Below are 19,840 nucleotides of genomic sequence, written 5' to 3' on the forward strand. Positions count from 1 at the left end.
GCCTCAATTTGATACACCAGAATTTGTTGACTCCCCATGGAGTCCTTTCTGAGAAGTGGATGGGGAGTTGGGTGAAGCCAAGGTGGAGGATGCGTGGGAGGAGAGGAGGGAGCGGGAACTATGGTTGGTATGTAAAATGGAAAAAAAAACTTTATATTAAAAAAAATTTAAAAAGGCTTCTGATGATGGATTTGTCAGTATTCTTTTCAGCCAAAATGAGTTTATTCTGTGTATCTTTTTTAGGCAACTTTTTTTTCTAGGTAGACATTTCTGAGAAACATTGTTTTGCAGTAAGCTACCTAATATTCTGACTCTTAATAATCTTTCCTGTCTCCTCTTCTGTAACGATCCTTGATCTATTGATGCAGTAACAGTGATTTAGATGTATCGGTTGAAAATGGGTCCTTGTGATATATTGATCTCTGCAATGTGTCCAGGGTGATTTTCTGCAATGGTCTCCATTTGTTGGAATGAGAAGCTCCTTTGATGATGGGTCATAGCTACAGTTATTTGTGAGGATGAGGAAGAGATTTAGAATGTAAAAAGGAATTATGCTGATCTAGCAAAGTGCTGGCAATAGATTCGTTTCTGCTTCCATTATGGCAATATAATCTTGTTTGCAGTATCTCATGAGCTTCTTTAAAAACTTCTGAAAATTGTGGTTATATTTCCATTTTAAATATGAAAAAGTAGAAGATGGGAAGCAGCTTCAAAGTCTTAAAAAGCAAGAATGAATATTGGGTCTATCAACAAAGACAATATATTTTCTAGTGCCTATGCTTTTATGTTACAGCTCTACTGCGTTAACAAAGTGTTTTATTATTTGTTTCATGGCAAAATAAAATGATTTCCATGAGTAGAACTTTTTGGTTCCTTGCTCCGTTAACCTCAAACCTGCTGCTAGCATTCACTGAATAATTTGTGAGTAAGATTTTATTTACCCCCTTTATTGGTATAGACCATCACAGAAGTCTTTGGGAACTGTTTTTGTTGGAAATCTTCTGGTTTTGATGAAATAAGTACAGACTCTTTTTAAGCTCCCAGATATCTGATTTGGCTGTCTGAGCAATCGGCAAGCTGTGCATAATGATAAATATACTAGTAAGCTTTGCTTCCCCACTAAGTGCATGCAAGTAAAAGCCCTGAATGTTGCATGCCTCTTTCCTCTTTAAATCTGACACCTAATGTATTAGGTATTAGAGTGTTTTGTGCTTACCTTTAGCTCTTCTTTAGTTTAGGTGATTAAAAAATGCCTGTTGCTGTCTGTATTGTAACATGCTTCATTAACAGTGATTTATTTGGGAGTTTAACAGAATTGGCACTGTGCAGCACACCAGTGGGCAGGAAGAAAACAAACGTGAGATGGTTGCTTAAGAAATGTTATTTCCTCTGCTTGTGGTAGGAGCCCAAAAGCTTGTGGAGTTTGCTTTCTTCTACCCAGAAAGCCTGAATAAGAATGTACCTTCTGGTCCCTGCCCTTGGTCTTTAGTTCCCGACTCTCTCTCCTGTCATGCTCACTTGGAAGGGTAACCGAGGATTTCCTTTGTACATTAGGCACTCCTCTCTGCCTAGGTTTCTTCCCAATGCCTGATGATTTCAGGGCTTTTCCTATCTTCCTTCAACAAATCTTCCTCCTCAAAACCATGCTCAGCTTTTTCTCGGACTCCAATTATAAATATTTTTCTCTCATATTCTTTTCAACAACTCCACATCTTTACCGTCATTTTACCAAAGAAGAAAGTGAGGTCAGGAGAGGTTAAATGACTTGCCTAAGGTCAACAGCTAAGTGGTAAAGCTGGGATTTAGACCTGCCTGGTATGATGCTACAGCCAAAATGTTGAACTTACAAAGGGGAGCATGATATTTTTATTTTCTTTGCAACATATATTGATTTTGTCGTGTCTATTTGAAATGCTGTGTTGAGAAGATTCTGGGGCTGCCCTCAGGCTAAGCAGGAATGAGTGCCAATCAATTAGCATTACTCTCTGAGGGAGAGGAAGAAGGGAGAGGCGCCAGGCATGTGTCTTTCCTGAGCAATGATTTACTCTTGTTCTTGTTTTTATTGTAATGAAACACGATGCTATAGGAATGGCATTCTAATGGAAAGATAAAGCATCAGAGTCATCAGAATGTAAAACAAAAGCTCTGCTTTTAAAGCAGAACATTGGCCCCACGCATCTACTTTGGTAAATTCAAGAATACTTAAATGACCATGAAGTAACACTTTACAATTCACTACAGGGCAGGATAGAATTATTTTGTTTGTCTGGTGGCAATGTTGTATGCTTTTATATATATTTTTGATCTCATCAAACTATAACAAAACAGCCTGTCTCGATGTAAAGTATTCTTCAATAGTCTTAGGAAGGTAATATTTAACCTTGAAATTAGTCTTTTTCTCCTAAGACTGACAAAGAGCAATTTACTTAACCTATAAAATGAAAACTATGTTTCTTTCTACCTTAAGTGTTATTTTAAAGATTATATTACTTAAAGTTAATTCACAGGTAACTACTTCTCCATAAAAATTCTGTAAATGATGTCTATTATTTATCATTTCCATAGTAATTTTGTATTATGTTCCTTCATTGTATTACCACCATGATTGAAGGATTTAATCACAGCGTCTTTCATGGTGATTATTTCCTATTACATTTTGATGTGTGTTCTCCATACATGCAAGTATCATCTCTGTGGAGAATTATGAACAACATTTCAGGAGAAATAGGCAAAATTTGTGTTTTCAACTGAATTGTAATAGAAGTTTTGGGCTCTTTCTATTTGCTTTGTTTAAGCAGGTTTGTTCAAATGTTCAATGCCTGTGCTGGGGAAATGACTCAGAAGTTGAAAGACACTTGTGCTCTGGCAGAAAACCTGGGTCCATTTCTCAGCACCTACGTGGTAGCTCACAATCATCTCCAACTTTCCTTATAAGGCCTCCTCCTTCTTCCTTCTGTAGGTACCAGGAAAGCACATGGTACACATACATACATACATGCAAAACGTTCATACACATAAACTGAAAAGGAGTCTTTATTTAAATACTCAGTATCTCTTTGTCCTGATTTCATTGCACTTGTTAAAGCTGCTGTGCTACAGGGTATATTTGAGCTTATTGAATGAATTCACTATCATAAAGAGAACAAGGAAAATTTGTGATACACAGTTAAAAATGAAACCGGATAAAGAAATCACTAATGTTAAAATATGTTGAAAGAGAGATGGAAGAAAGGAGGGAGGAAAGAAATGCAATTGATGACATTCAGATAAAAATATATTATCTGAAATATATGATATAACTAAATTTGAAAAACAGTAGAACAAGATATTATTGTCATTGAAAATCCCTGTGTAAGGTAAAAGAACTCTTATCCATAAGGCAAATTCATTAACAGAAGAGAAAAATTAAATGAATAGCACATAAGATAAACTTGATTATCAATTTTAAGAAACAATAGAAAAAGCCTAGAATGGAAAGCTACTTCCTAAATGAGAGTGAGGAAGCTATGTTTATATATTCATTTAATATATATAAAAGTTAAATAAAAGTTCAAGAGTCAATACAGTAAGTGTAATGGTAAAAATAAAATGCTGCAGATTCCCTGAGGGGCATAGCGGCAGAAAGGCTGCAGGCCTCGAATGGCAACAGTGGGCAGTGGGCCATGACACCACACTACAGGTCCCTGAGCTGTGACAGGCAGCTGGCAGCGGGTCCTGAGACCACATCAGGCCACAAAGGCAGCCAGGTCCCAGGCAGGAAGCTACATGGTGGGTGAGAAACCAAGAGAGATAGGCACCCCCATGCAAAGTGAAGTTGGATATTTATTTGGTGTGTTATGAAAGGGAAGGAGAGATGGGGAAAGAACAGAGAGAGGCAGAAAAAGAGACAGAGACAGAGGAAGAGGAGAAGTGGGTAGAAGGGATAGACAGAAGCTGCCTCTTTGAAAGAGAGATGGAAAGGGAAGGACTTGGTCTGCTGGCAGAAAGGAAGATCTGCCTGCCACAGCAGTTAATGGGGTGGGTGTGGGCAGGGCTTGTCTCTTAAAGGGATAGGACAGACCATTACAATAAGATATTCCTTATGGAAGATATTGATCATGATTATGTGTTTGTAGCTAGGGATTCAATTTCCTGTAACAATCCAGTGCACAGATTTCATAGGCAAAATATCTCAAACTATTTTTGAGATGGGGAATAGAGAATATAGGGGGAAACCCATTGATGAGAAAAGCTTGGTGATTGCTTTTTCTTTAACTAAATATGAAGAGACAGCTCTTTTCTGAGATAGCAGTGGAATTCAATGTTTTAGAAAACTTCACATTCTGGTTCAGCCCTCTCTAACATTGAAGGGAATTGTGCAATGAGACAGTATTACCACTGAGCCTGGACCCCAGTTATTCTGAAGTTTAGATCAGTGGTGTATTTGTAATACCATATTATGATTATTAGAAATACTTTGATTTTTGCAGGTGTACTCTTAGTAGCCATGTATAGAAGGCCAATGTCAAGGAAACTATTAAGAGGAAAGACCACATGGAGAAATTAGCAGTACTTTTCGATGAAGGAGGTTTTTTGAGAATTGGCAATGTGGGCAGAAAAGATGAATTAGCAGCTCAAAGCCCATGTTACTCTACCAGGAGACTTGAATTTAGTTTCCTGTACCTTTAATGGGTTGCTCGCAACTACCTATAACTCCTGAAATTCTGATACCTTCAATTGAGTTTGAAATTAATATGGCATAACTGCCTTCTACCGTAGAACATATCTGCTTGACATAATCATTATGTAGAATCAACAAAGTAAAAAGTACTGTTTTGGTATAAATCTTTTAATTACACAGAGAGTAAGGTTCACCATTTCTTGAGGTCCTCTCTGATGTGGTCTTGGTAGATATCATCAAAATCAGCTTCTAGGAGAGTTTGTAGGATGTATGTAAGGAATTCTATCTCACTCATGTCAACCACTTGGTTATTAGTTGTGACGTCTCAAATGCATTACCAGTATTTCTCACATTCTTGCCCTAAGCAAGGCAGACAATTAAAGCAAACAATGATCTTTTCCCCACCATTGCTAGCAGTCTGACCATTACAATCTCCAGCAAATCAGAAGGGATGGGTACCACATAGGAATGGAAGAGTTGTTAGAGAACAATGCTAACACAAAAGACAAAGTTAAATGATCTATCTTAAGAAACATTTGAGTTTTCAGTAGTCAAGAATCTTTAAACCAGATGGTATACCATAAAACAGGTAGATTGTCTGTAGTTCTTATTTGATTATAAGCTAACTTGCACACTCACCGTGTCTTCCCAGGTGAGTTTAAAATTTTTTGTGAGTCGAGGCCTTGACCTTTTTAATTTGTATATTACCATTTATATAACTTTTTTAAAAAAAATCTGTTGATGGAGTGAATATTAAAATCTGATTACAGTCCATTTTCTCATCTGTATATCAGGCACGTTGCTTTCTGTGGAATCTCACTTTTCTTCATGTTTTCATTTATGTTCACTGCTTTTCCACCATTGTGATTTACAGGACCCCCCAATAGCCAATTGTAGAGCTAGAATGTGATCAGCCATACAATGAAACTTCAAATGATCTTCTTTTCAATTCCTCAACTAAGAATGTCAATGCTGTCAGTAAATAATAATTAGCAAGAAAACCAAACTTCCTGTTGTACTTACATATGGGGGAGAGGCATTCTGAATTAATTATTGAGAATTGTGGCCTTCTGACAAAGATTCAGCCCTAAAATCCATATTATTTGAATGTTATATGCATTCTGTACTTTTGCTTGCTGATAGTCCAGGTTGGCTTTGGCAGAGAACAAAATAAAAAGTAGAATTGGAATAGAACATCACAATCAAAACATGAGATCAGACTTTGGGAGACATTTTACTTTCCAAAAAAACAATTCATTGCTTATAGCAGAAAGTCAACTACTTTAGTATGAAGACATGGATTTGAATAGAGCCTGTATTGATATCTGAATATTTGATCCTGGAAAAGTTCCATAGGCTCTCACATTCTAATTTTCAAAGCTGTTATTTTAGAAAGGACAGTGCTACCTGACCCCAGCGTGGTTGTGAAAGTCTAAATGAGAAGTGAATGTAAAAACACTGTACACCCATAAAAGATGTTAGGTACATTTATTCTTCCATTTGCATTCCAGCTCTTTCGTGACTCCCTTTGCTGACAAGTCACTATCGTTCTATGTGCCTATTAAATGTCAAAGGAGAAAGCAGAGACGTTTCTTTATAAATTTACAAACTCGGTTTGATAAGGACGAGTGGAAAAAGTTAACTTTGAATATGAGCCTAATCATGAATAAGCATGCACAAAGCATTTTGGTTTACCTATAGAATGCTCTCTGGTAGCAGAGAAAGGCTCATGTGTGATTTCCAACCTACAGAATATCCAACACAATTCGAGATTACACGGCTCTCCAAACCACATGGTTCATGACAAAACCAGAAAGAATTCAATGTGCTTCATTTTAAATCCAGCCTTTTTCTGCTTGGTCTTCATGATTAGAGGCCTTGAAAAATGCAATATAGATTAAGATCATATTTAGTAATTGAAGATATAATTACCTTTTTGACCATGGGAGAAAAGGACAAGAAATAAGTTAAATATTTATTGCTATGAGGGCTGGATTGGAAAGTAGGTCCTTGCACAGAGATGTCAGCTACTTGGGATCCTGTCCCTCTTGAAAGCTATTCTAGGTCTGCCCTTGCCCTTCCAAAGCAAGTCTGAAAGTCTGCCCATGGAGAAGTCATTGCTCCTGTGACAACGTGCCACCAAACCCAGTGTTTTATGTTGCTTTTGTGGATCCAAATTCAGGTCCTCATTCTTGGGAGATAAGTGCTTTACTGACTGAACTGCCTCTTCAGTCCAGGTTCAAAACCTTTAAATACACCATGAAGACTGGTTGGAAATTAGTATTGAACTTATCTTTAATAACTTTTTTGTTTCAGAACCCCAAACTACACTTGTTCCCAGCTATCTTTAACAAGGATAGCTTCTGAGCCAACTCTAGGACAGTACCCACGCTAAGAGGTTCATGGATTTTCTCCTTAATCTGTCCAAGAAGCACATAATTTACATATTTTTTCAATTATTTTGCAGATGAACCACATGCCGGAGAGTGGTAGGTTCAAGATGAAACCACAGCCAGTGTGGCGGGGTGCACATTTTACTCTTCTGTGTCTCTATAACCTGACACTATCTGAGATCCATTTCTTGACTGTTGATTTTTCCAGTAGTTGGCATTAGGAAGCTTTTTCTCCATTATTTGGTCATTAAGATTGATTAATGCAGCCCCTTTGAAGTACATATTTGAAGACCTTGCCCCACCCATTTCTGGATGCCTTCCCCCTTTTTTTTTTCTGCCTTTGCAACTTTCCTTAACACATCCACCAGATGCTTTGTGTTGAATTATAATTACTGGTTTATTTGCCCTTCACAAATAAACTGTATGCTCACTAAAGACAAAGTCTTGCCTTGTTTGTCTCTGCACACCCACCACTTAATATTGTCCCTACCACATGAATGCCACCAAAATTTTAATCTAACCAAGTGTCAGAATATATTTTAGGCCATGGAGTGGCTGTTGCATACAATCCTGGAAATCAAGGCTGTCAATGGTGGACTAAATCATTCTTCTGTAGTTTCTTCGGTGATTTATTCTTTTGTTCAATTACTAGTGTAGCCATTGCTTGAAGGATCGGGGGAATTTTTGCTTAGTATGAGAATATTTTTTTAAAAAGTAGAATTCTCAGTTATCTATCTACTTCTTCCTCAGAGAAAAATAACCAAGTTCTGTTTCATTGTGCAGCATCCTCTCCAGGATTTATGTGTCAGTCCTGGAGAAGATCTAGGAGTTAGTGCGTAGTATACTACCTCTGTTGCAGCTATCTTCCAATAAAGCAGAGAGAGCTCCAAGCTGCACGGGAGATCTATTGCTGCCATAACTCTCAGCTTATCCTGCACCTTTCTTTTTGGCGCTGACCAGAAAACCGAAAATATGAAACTTTCTATCCTGCACCACGGTTCCACATGAGGGCCGTGAATCTCCAGCCCCCCCTCAGAAAAACCTACTGCTTCTGATAATCCTGCCCACTAGAAAAATGACCATCAAGGACACCATTATTTCTGATTATTAAGAGTGAACCTTATCACCAGAATGTAAATAAATGTCTATACGGTTCTTGAATTTCTCCAACTCTTCAAAGAAGATGCCCTGTAAATAGTATCATTATCAGGAGCTAAATCTTGGTCTTGTAACTGGATACATTTCCTAAGCTGGTTTTAATTGCTCCTAGAAACTGCTTAACATTGTAGATCAATCTCCAGATCTGAGATGACATTACCGTGGCAAATTAATTATTAATACTCTGATCACTCTATTTAGACATTAATAGTTTTCATTGATCAGCACATCCTGTTTATCCAAAACGCCCTAATCGCCATTCATGTTATAAGAGTATCTGAACATAACCAATTAGAGACACAACTCCCTTTCAGCCACATCAGCAGATAACAGGTCAAAGGTCTCTCTTGTCGTCACAATGTATTATGTCTGGTTCTATCACAGCAGGAGCTATTTCAGGCTGCAAAAGGGATCAGTTCTCTAGGGACTGGACCTTCTCTTCTTTTGTCTTTCTGGCAGACATTAAGGTTGTTCAGTGACCAGGTATAGTAAATTAATCCTAAGAGCACCTTTACACAGAAGCCTGTATTTGCTCATAGTGTGTATGTCATACACGAGAATGAGATGAAAAGCCTCAGGTTAATGTCAATAAAATATACTCAGGGTTTCCATGATGCGTATATGCATTACATTTATACATATATATGGATTGAGGCTGTAGTAGTCATCATATCTGATAAGTGGAGGTACTTTATAGTTTTCAAAGTGGTTTCTTAGTCTTAACCAGGACAGTTTTTTCCAAAGCTACCTTCACAAGAAAGCCAAGAAATACTTAGGACTACATAGTTAGTTGCTGCCAGAGTGCCAGTTTCCTGACTCTGGAGTTTGTTGTTTTTGTTATGTGGTTGTCAGATGTATAGTAAGAGTCATACTCAGCCTTCAGGAACAGGGGTTAGGGGACTCCTCACCTTCCTAAGGGCTTTCTAAACCAGATAGTTTCACCCTTCCACAAGAAAGGCATACTGTACAGTCAATGAAGATATGAGTAGCTGTCTCCACTGGAGCGCAAGCTGCTAAAGGCTAGAGACAGCATGTTGTTTATTTAAACAGGTCCCTTGTATCTGGAAAGCAGATGATACTCCATAGAAGTATCATGCATGACTGCCTGCATAATGTATAGGAAAATGTGTGGATGAGAGAAACACTAAAAGCATGTAGTGATCTTCTGGTAACAGAGTAAAATTTGTTTAATTTTTTTTCTCTCAGATTTATTGAAAAATAACATAACCTAAGTAAATGTCTTAGTCAGGTTTTGGATTGCTGATATAAAATACCATAACCTTGGGAGAAAAGTGTTTCAGAATACAGTTCCAAATCACAGTCTGTCTTTGAATAAAATCAGGACAATAACTCGAACTGGGCCAGGACGTGGAGGCAGGAACTATTGCAGAGGCCCTAGAGAGGTGCTTTTTACTAACTTGCTCCCAGCTTGCTCAAGCTGCATTTGACAGAACCCAAAGACCATCTGTCTAGGGCTGGAATCACCCATAATAGTCTGGGCCCTTATGCATCAATCACCAATGAAGAAAATGTACCAAAGGCAACTCTGGTAGGCACGTTTTCCCCCTTGAGATTTCTTCTTCCAAAATAACTCTAGCTAGTGTCAAACTGACATAAAACTAACTATCACAGTGGATATAGAATAGAAATTTTGAGATTATGAAATCATAATGCATAGAGTCTTTTGCAAAGTCACTGTCTGTAGCCTTTAGTAGACAGGTTCAAATACAGGTAATGTTTACGATTTCTATAATCATCATCTGTAGGTTCTGACTCAGCAGTTTTTACTGACGGCCTAGGACACTAACTACAGTTAGAAAGTTAACTCCATAAGTGTTCATTTGGTCCAATAGAAAAGAAAATTTCATTTGTTGTGCATTTGTGAATTAATTTATACATATTTTTTAGCATTTTATACAGACACACCTATAATATATTCTTATTAGTCTTATTCCCCACCCCAGCCTCTCTCACCCAGCCCCTGACTCTATCATTCATACCAGTCCCATTCCAAGATTCATGACATTTGAGTTGACTTTTGGCCCACTTATTTAGAGCCATTTGTGTGAGCATTGGTTGAAATTACCTAGTGGGGCCATTGATGGGGACAAACTAGAAGGCAGTGCCTCTCCTGTCCCTTAGTAGCTCAGTACCAATAAGTCAGTCCTTCATTCATGTGTGCCTGAGTTTCAATGCAGAGCCAGTTCGAATATTAGCAGCTGCTGGGAGTTCCTGAGCTCACCAGTGTATCTTGCCTAGATGGAATTTTACAGCTCATCCCACTAACTTCTTGCTCTTGTGTCCTTTACATCCTTTATTTTGTAATGTACGCCGAACCTTAGAGGAAATGTAAATGTTTTGTTTAAGGCTGAGTGTTCCATCCTCAAGTGTTCAGTCTTACCGAACGGGCCCGATCTTATCTTAAAATATTTTAAACTGAATGCCAATCATTAAAACTTGATCAGTTTTCAAAAAGCAATGTTTTTTCTTTGAAAAGTTGTATGTACTTCTATAAATCTGGGCCTGGGCCCCACATGCCCTTGCTCTGATTGAACAGGGCATGGACAGATCTGCCCCTTTCTGCCAGGAGGTGTCAGGGCTCTCCATAATGCCAATGGTTTCTTAACTTGACTCATGCATTTGTTTATGTAGCTTTTGAAAGGCTCACAGAATAAAATGCCTATCTTTACTCCAGAATTCTAGTTTAAGATTTCTAGCCAGTGGAAAAAAAATATTGTTATTGTTTATTTAAGGGAGCTGTTTATCAGCAGATGATTTAAGAGTAAATTCCTTTTCAAAAAAAATCTCTCCATACTTTGTATTTAATTAATTTATTTTACAGTGTTAGATAAAGCTACATTCCTACAAGTACATAACACACAGTGAGCCCATCCCCATCACTGGTCAATACTCCTCCTCCTCCCTGTTTCCCTCACATTGGTTCCCTTTGTCTTTCCAGGAAGCTTTGTTTCTACTTCCATGTTATCTGTACATATGTGATTTTAAATCTCAGTGAGACAGGATCCATGCATAAAAGAAACAAATGATATTTATCTTTCTGAGACTGAGTTAATTTACTTAAGGTTGTCTCCTGCTGTATCTATTTTCCTGTGAACAGTATAGATTCTTCCTTCTTTTTTAAATTTTGTCTTGGTTTTTCCATTCCCGTCCAGTTGACAGCAATTCATAATTGGGAAGATATATTTCAGTCGACACTGGAGCTCTGTACCTTGGTTGCCTTTCGTTGTGCCCCATTTTTCTTCAGTTCAATGAATCACCCAAGGCAGCTACTCAGGGTAGAAAAGGAGGTTTGTTGTAACTTTTAGTTTTGGAAGCTTGAAGTCTAAGCAGATTTGTACAGACTCTGGCAATAACTCTGAGGTCACTGGAAGGGAGGAATACAGGCAAGAGAAAGAGAAGACAGTAGCTAACAGGAGCCAAGGAATGAGTGAGTCAGGGCTTTCTGTAATAAATCACTCTTGCAAGGATTCATGGGTCCCTTGAGAGTTTAATCCCTTTCGAGGACATCTCCTTCAGAGGCATAATCAGATCCCACTGAGTCCAGCCTTTCTCAGATCTCATTATCTTACTTTATAACACCCTATGCCAAGCCTCTTGTACGTGAACCTTCCAATAGCATATTCAAAAAGCCATATTCATATTGTAGCACAATTTTAAAATAGAATGTGGAACACAGAAGTGAATACATGAATTGGCAGAGTGATTAGAGTTTTCACACCCACTTCCATTCTAGAAATTCAGAGTTCAAATTGAGACCTGTAAAAACTCACATTTTTTTTTTAATCTCATTCTTTGGATATCTTGCTATTTAATTTTTTTGAATTTACTATTTTCCGGGGAAAAATAGCAAAACAAGATATGAAAGGACAGAGAACAATCTGTCAAATCAAGATCTCTTCTACTGCCTTCAAGTTAATTCCTTCCTAATCAAGAGAGATTCTTATTTAGTACCAGGTCTATACAGGGGCATACTAGGCCTGGCCCTTACCTTTGCATTGTTTGAAAGAAAGGAATATGAAGTGGGTTAAGCATGTTCATCTACATTTGTAATCCCAACACTGAGGAGGCTGACCCAGGAGAATTTGAAGCTGAGAACCAGCATAGGCTTTATAGAAAAACCCTATCTCAAAATAAAATAGAAGTAGGATGCTTTTACTGTCTTCATATTTATAATTCAGTGTTCTTTTGTTTTCTTCAATATTTTCCACAAGCGGATTTTATACTTATTCAATTAAAGGCAGATATTCAGAGACTGTAAGGAGACACGGATCCAAATCTCACTGTAATGTCTCTTCTTGTCCACAGATTAAAGGTTGCACAAAACTTAAAAGGAGCAGAAGCAGCGGTTCTATTCACTTGTTATTGGACTCGAAACTCCTTTGACCTCGGAAACTGAAGATGAGGTTGCCATGGGAACTGCTAGTGCTGCAATCATTCATGTTGTGCCTTGCAGGTAGAGTGTCATTTCAAAAGTTTTTGATTTAAAAGTGCCACTGTATTTCACACTAATTCAAAAGTGGGCCTTTGCTTTAGACAGCGATGGTAAAATCCTAATTGTGCAGGTTACTGTGGCTAGCGTTTGCTGACAGTGGTGAATACACCTTCTTGCCAGTCTTTTACTGGCTCTTTTCATGGTGCTCTGTCCAGACATCACAGTGATGTTTCATCTGTTGAACTTTCCCTTTACAGCTTTTTAAGTCATTATTTAGTTTGAACATTGCTTTTTTTGCTCATCCTGGGTCTCAATTGCACGGAGATGTTAGGCAGTAAATCTAATGATATAGTCAGAAGTGTTGCCTGTTTGCTGTCAGTGGATGGGATCTTATCTGAGTAGTTCTTTCAATTCACACCATCTTATTACTCTGTGCTTTTCGTTTCAGTGCGCCTATAGCCTCTAATAACCATAAAATAAAATACAGAGGGTAATACTCATGGGCAACCACTAGAAAAGGGGCTTTAAACATTCAAACGTGTTGTCTAGGACTTTTTCAGTTGTCTGGGTGATTTGAGTACCTGACATGTGTGATTCAGGAGTGATGCATTGTAAGTCCATGGGAATTGTTTCCTGGCTTGGATTGGTACGCATCTTTCAGAGTCTTTTTAAATGATTTAGATTGACCTGATCTGTTGGTCAAAGTGTTAATTCCTAGGACATGTGAATATACTTAAAGAGTTTTTGTTTGTTTGTTTGTTGTTTGTTGTTTTGGTTTTTTTTGTGACATGAAGTCCTGAAACAAATAGGACTTTTGAATTCCTATTCTTTAAACAATTTATACATTTATCATAGCAGTATTATTTGTAATAGCCAGAACCTGGAAACAACCTAGATACCCTTCAATGGAGGAATGGATGAAGAAAGTGTGGAATATATACACATTAGATTACTACGCTGTGTTTAAAAAACAATGGCTTCTCGAATTTTGCATGCAAATGGATGGAAATAGAAAACACTATCCTGAGTGAGGTAACCCAGACCCAAAGAGATGAACATGGGATGTACTCACTCATAATTGGTTTCTAGCCATAAATAAGGGTCACGAAGTCTACAATTGGTGAACCTAAAGAAGCTAAGTAAGAAGGTGAACCCAAGGAAAAACATATAGTTATCTTCTTGGCTATGGGAAGTAGACAAAATTGCCGGGGAGAAAATTGGGATCTTGGGGGTGGGGTGAGATGTGGGTAAGGGAAGATGGGGAGAGAAAAGGGAGAAGGGGAGGATGGGGGGAACTTAGATACTAGTGGGTAACTTGCATTGGAAAGGCCCAGGACTATATAATCCCAAGCAGAACATATATAACTACCATGTTCTTGTGTTTGTCTTAATTTACAAGTAGACAGTTTGCCAATACGAGCAAATACAGCACTGGCATGTGTGGGCCTCTCCCTTCATGGCGGGTGCTCTACTAAGTACTAATTATTTCATTCTTGCATTAATCCTAGGTGGTAAGTATTTTGAGGGGTATTTTTATTACAATAGTGGGGAATATTGTCGATCAATCAAGAAGTGGGGCAAGTCACTGAAATTCATAAATCCTGTACTTGAAACTTCTATATCTCAAAATCCAGACTTGTCTTGAGCATCATGAATTACATTATTTTAGTGGCATTGTCAGCTTGGCCAGTTCATGATTAAAATTCACCCTTGAAATTGTGCTTTTCATTCTTATTTGTTTTAGAACTTCAAACTATCAATCATTTATGAATTGTTTAGTTTATCATTTTACTAGCATATTGGATGTTTTAATTTGTTGTGGTTTATTTATATTATTTGGATACAATTTTCTTCAAATCCATTTTTAACATTCTTACTTGGGTTGAATACACAACATGCTCACACTTCCATGACTCATGAACATTTTGTAATCTTTTTTTAGAGATTATATTTATCTCACCTGTATGTTCAGAGCCTAAACCTTCAACAATCTCAACATTATAACACAAACACATCAGCTGGTTTTCTCTGGTATCTAATTCCCTAAAGACCTTGATTGAGGTCTTGAAACTTTTGTTTATTATAATAACTCTGCACAGATAACTTCTAAGCTATGTAGGAGTAAATAGATTTCCCAGTTTTAAAAGCAGAAATGTATACATTTAGCCTAGTGTTCTTGAAACGATATCAGGAAATTAAAGGCTGTAAAATCAGAAAGCTACACACCTTTTCATTTGTGTTTTGAAAGGCTTGAAGTCCCAATCCAATAATGAATATATTAATATTCTCTTCCCATATACCTCTTTTGGGATATATAAAATCAAGCTATGATTAATGTTTTTGTTTTCTTGCTATTTGCCTTGACTTCATTAATTTCTATAGCACTCAACACTCTCAATGCTGAACAGATTTCTTTAACTGCTCATTTTTGTCTTTATATATATATATATATATCATCCATATTTTTTATGCTTCTTTAGCCTTAAGTTTCAGAATAAATTTGGCAAGAACAGTATGTATGCTTATGTTTACTATAATTATCACCTCTCAAATATCTCCTTTCCTGATCATTTTCTGTTCCAAATATATCACCAGGCTAACTGTGCCTAGGAGGAATCATTTAAGACTCAATAATTGTTCAGGGACACTGATTGGTGATTTTTAGTTCAGCGTGTTTTCTTTCTTTGTTTTTATATCAAATAATAGTTTCACTCTCTGGTGATAATTTGGTAATTCAAAAATGCAAAAAAAAGAAGAAGAAAAAGAAGAATACCTATATCAATCACCTAAAAGTTAAAAGAAAAAGTAATTGACCTTTACTTATGTACCTCTAAAGCCACTCAAACCTGGGGTGACAATATTATATTTTCTAAAGGAGCAAGGAAACTGTCAGATTGTTACCACATAATCAAGAATAGTAGTGACTATGAAAGAACTAGCATATGCCTGTTCTCTGTGTGTATGTGCATATATACCTGAACCCAGAGTGTTTCACATTTTGTGTATAATTTCATGGAGTTTAAGGATCATAATATTAATGAATCAAATTAAGATATGTTTTAAAGATACAGATTCATTCATGGAACCACAAACTGTTCCCCTAACATTCAGTTTTCTTGTCATACAAAATAATACCATTTATAATTAAACTTCAGGATGTCCTTTGTCAAGAAAATACCTTTAAAATACCTAAGATTTGGTCTCTATTATTATTTTGATATGTCCTACAATGTTATATAATCCATGATATTTTCATGGCAACTATAGATGAATTAAAATGGCATTGCTCCTTTTTGCTCAAAGCTTTTACTTCCCCAATTGCCTCAGTTTTCTTCAGATCACTTATCAGCATCTGCATAATATTATTTTAGAAGTGTGTTGTTTTAGAGGCAAATATTATCTGTATTGGTATAAGAATTTTTCCTTTTAGTTCATTGCTTTATACCCAGCATCTGGAGGCATAGCATATATGGCTAGTATTGATTCAATGAGTGGTCCATACTGACAAGTCACATAAAAAAGACTGAGAGAGAGATGGAGGAGAGAAAGAGAGAGAGAGAGAGAGAGAGAGAGAGAGAGAGAGAGAGAGAGAGAGAGAACCAAAGCACATATCTCCAATTCCAGGATCTTTTGTAGTTATGGGATACCATGGGGGGGGGGCTCTGAAATTGTCTTTATTATAGCTCAATGAATAAATAACCTATGAAGCTAACCCCTACATGTATTTTTAAATTAGAAATGAATGTACAAAATATTAAAATTGCTAGGGTCCAATAGCCCTTTACCCATTCTGGCTTCAACTATAGCTCTGGTGGTATTTTTCTATAGTTCTCTGCCTCAAGACATTCTCGTACATCATAAGCCTGGAAAACCATAAAACTAACCCTCTCCTTGGGGGCAGTCCTCAGCCAATGGAGCATGACAGTCCACAGATAAATGACTAAGTCTTCTGTTATTTGGAGAGTTGATTCTTAGGCAGTCTTTTCTTGCAGTACCTTAGGGATCCCCAACAGGAAAAACCCCAAATGCCCACAGTAGCAACTTCTGCCTTCGTTATTTACTCTTGGATTTTGGAACTGCCTCCAGAAAAAACTAATTGTTTAGATATTCTTCTCTCAGACTCAGCTTTGGGAGACTGTAAGCCAATAGTATGTGCACAACAATCAATAGAGACAGATACTTAATGTCCATATCAGTGATTAGGAAGACCCAGACAAGAAGCAGAAGCACAACCTTGACAACTCTCAGAAGAGTTGACATCATATGTTTATACATATATGCCCAAGCATGCTTATACTTCAAGAAATTCATGCACATATAACATCATAGAGTTAAATCTATAAGCATCTAGGTTGTGCAACTGGATTGTGCCAGTCTTTTTGTTGTTTACTAGTGTCATTGTTTACCAGATGTTTGACAAGCCATTTTGCCTCTCATGGATTGAGTTTACACCTCTATGTAATGAGAGGCTGGAACACATGGTCTCTAAAAAACATATTTCAACTCCAAATATTTATGATTTTCTCCATGCTCATGATTTGAGATACAAAAACGTATGGTGATTTGGTCATGACCAAGTCTAGGATTTCAACTAATATGAAATTTTACACAGGTCATGTGCTTTACAATGTGTTCCTAATTATGTTCATGTTGGCAGGGTTTGAAAGAAAGAATAAAATGACTGGCCCATATGTGATGTGCAGCAAGATGTGTGAAGACTTAAAAAAAAAAGAAAACCCTCTGTGAATGTGTGTAAAAATGTAAGCATGGTACAGTCTCAGATCATCTTGATTTCAGGGAGGCTAAATTTATTTTCCTCTCAGTTTGCCATTTACCAACTTCAGCAATTGTCTCTTTTGAGAATTTTGTTGATTTGTACACACACATATACACACCTATGCTGCTATTACATCTGACTGTAAATGATAGAGAAATATCCTGGATAGTTTATAGGAGAAATACTCTATGATTAGACTCAGATTGGTGGTATTCATAAAATTGGAGAAAAGAGTCCCCAGTAGAATAGTGAATTATAGGGATGCAGTTCAAATATATGATAGTAAAAATGATAACAAAAGGTCAACACCTGGATACGAACACAAAAAGAAGCCCCAGGTATGTGCAGTGGCAGGGAATTGTCTATGGTTTGGGCTCCTTATAGACCCTATTTGTTAGAAGGAGCCCACTTATTTTGTTCTGGCTGCTTAGCCCTGAAATAATCACACAAATACTGTATTAATTAAATCACTGCTTGGTCCATTAGCTCTAGCTTCTTATTTGCTAACTCTTACATCTTAATTTAATCCATCTCAATTAATCTGTGAAACACCACAGGGTTGTGGCCTACCAGCAAAGTTTAAGCACATTTGTCTCCACTGGCAGCTCCATGGCTTCTCCCTAACTCCATCTCCTTTCTCCTAGCATTCAGTTTAGTTTTCCCTGCCTACCTAAGTTTGCCTTATCAACAATCCAAGGCAGTTTCTTTATTCACCAATGGTATTCACAACATACAGAGGGAAACCCACATCACCTGAATGTAAAATACTCAAATAAGATTATCCATGTTTGTACATAGAATCTGATGGTCACACTTTTTGCCACTTTATCAACATATTACAGAAGAGCACCAAATCATAAAGCATATTCATACCTCATTCTTGCTTTATTATATCTCTACAGTCTCAATAGGAAGAGATTATACACAGGCATGCGTGGTAAGGCTTGATCTAACAAGACAACCAGGTCTATTTTACTCTAAAAGACTTTCCAGTTTTCTCAGAAATAAGACAGAAAAAGAAGCAATAACCAAATAATTCCAGTTCTAAACAGATACTGTGGTGGTTTGGATTAGAAATGGCCTCTATAGTCCTAGCCATCTGAACACTGGAGTCCCAATAGTTGACACTGTTTGAGGAGGTTTAGGAGGTGTGGCCATACTGAGGAAGGATTTCCCTCGGGGTGGACTTTGAGAGCTGAACCACATCCAGCCTACTCTCCCTGCTTTTTGCTTGTGGTCCAAGATCCAAGATGTACTTGTCAACTCCTGCAGCAGCTTCTGTGCCTGATTCTAGCTGTCATGCCTCTGTACTGCAGTAATGATAAAATCTTGGCCATTTAGATCTATCAGTGCAAATAAACTCTCTTTTCTGTAGGTTGTATTGGTCATGTTATTTTATCACAGTAATAGACAAATAATTAATCTAGATGATAAACCTACTATTACTTGTGGTCTCATAGAAATATATATTTAATTAAGATCAAAAGAGAGCAAATTGGGTGCTAATTTAGTCACTTCAAACAGAGTCCTGCAGTGGCATCCTAATTGATTTTTTTCTCTAAGAAAGTATGTTTACAATCATGTAGATAGAATTCTAAGCTGAGATTCCTGATTCCTCTGTACTCTCTCATAATTGACCGTGACATAAAGCACAGTTAGCACAAAGACCAAGCCCAGAAGAACACTAATGATTATATTAAAAGAAAACAATGGCTCCAGTGATAAAGAATTTAATACACAAAGAAAATATGCCTTCCACCCAAGAAAATAGAATACTAAAAAGAAAAAAATTGAATAATGAGTTTTATACTTAAATAATTTCACAATGAAAAATATTAATTATTAGTAAAGATGAGGTAAATAGATGAACCAGCAGTGACATTTTTTGCCCCTAGGCATCAATATATAGCAGTAGTCATATAAAAAATTGTTAGAACAATCAATATAAAACCTTTCATAAAGCAAAGTCCTTAATGACTTCATTAGGTATGCTGATCCAGACTAGACACCTTAACTATAAATAAGAAAATTTACTGAGAATGTCTATGATATTCATGAGTTAACAAAAAAGGTGATAGAGGAGAAATAAGTAGAATAAAATAAAACTGGAAGAAAAAGAGACAATTAAAAATATCAACATTAGCAAAAATATTAAATAAATGATAATATTGAATAATATGCAGTTAATATCAGTTGATCAATGCTTCTTGTTGAAATGTGAATCAATAATGCTGCTCATTCAAGATACAAAACCTGTAATAGTCCCTAACAGTGAATTTCATTCCAAAAAAACAAGACAAAAAAAAAAAACCTCAACAACAACAATTAAAAACACAGCCACCTTGGTAGAGCTGACAGTTAAGAGCATTGATTCTGCAATTACTTAACTTTTAACGTTT

At 36.9% G+C, this 19,840-nt stretch overlaps 1 protein-coding gene across 8 annotated transcripts in view; it reads left to right on the top strand.

The window, feature by feature from the left end:
* The window catches only part of Cntn4 (contactin 4), a 1,000,475-nt gene that overhangs the window by 466,172 nt on the left and 514,463 nt on the right, over positions 1–19,840 (top strand). For all 8 annotated transcript variants that reach the window (XM_026788153.1, XM_026788152.1, XM_026788157.1 and 5 more), the window contains one exon: positions 12,538–12,685. In XM_026788153.1, coding sequence (XP_026643954.1) covers positions 12,631–12,685 — 55 coding nt within the window. In that variant the 5' untranslated portion in view covers positions 12,538–12,630. The remainder of the gene's footprint in view (positions 1–12,537; positions 12,686–19,840) is intronic.

Source organism: Microtus ochrogaster, unplaced genomic scaffold (assembly GCF_000317375.1).
Source record: "Microtus ochrogaster isolate Prairie Vole_2 unplaced genomic scaffold, MicOch1.0 UNK1, whole genome shotgun sequence".
NCBI lineage: Eukaryota > Metazoa > Chordata > Mammalia > Rodentia > Cricetidae > Microtus > Microtus ochrogaster.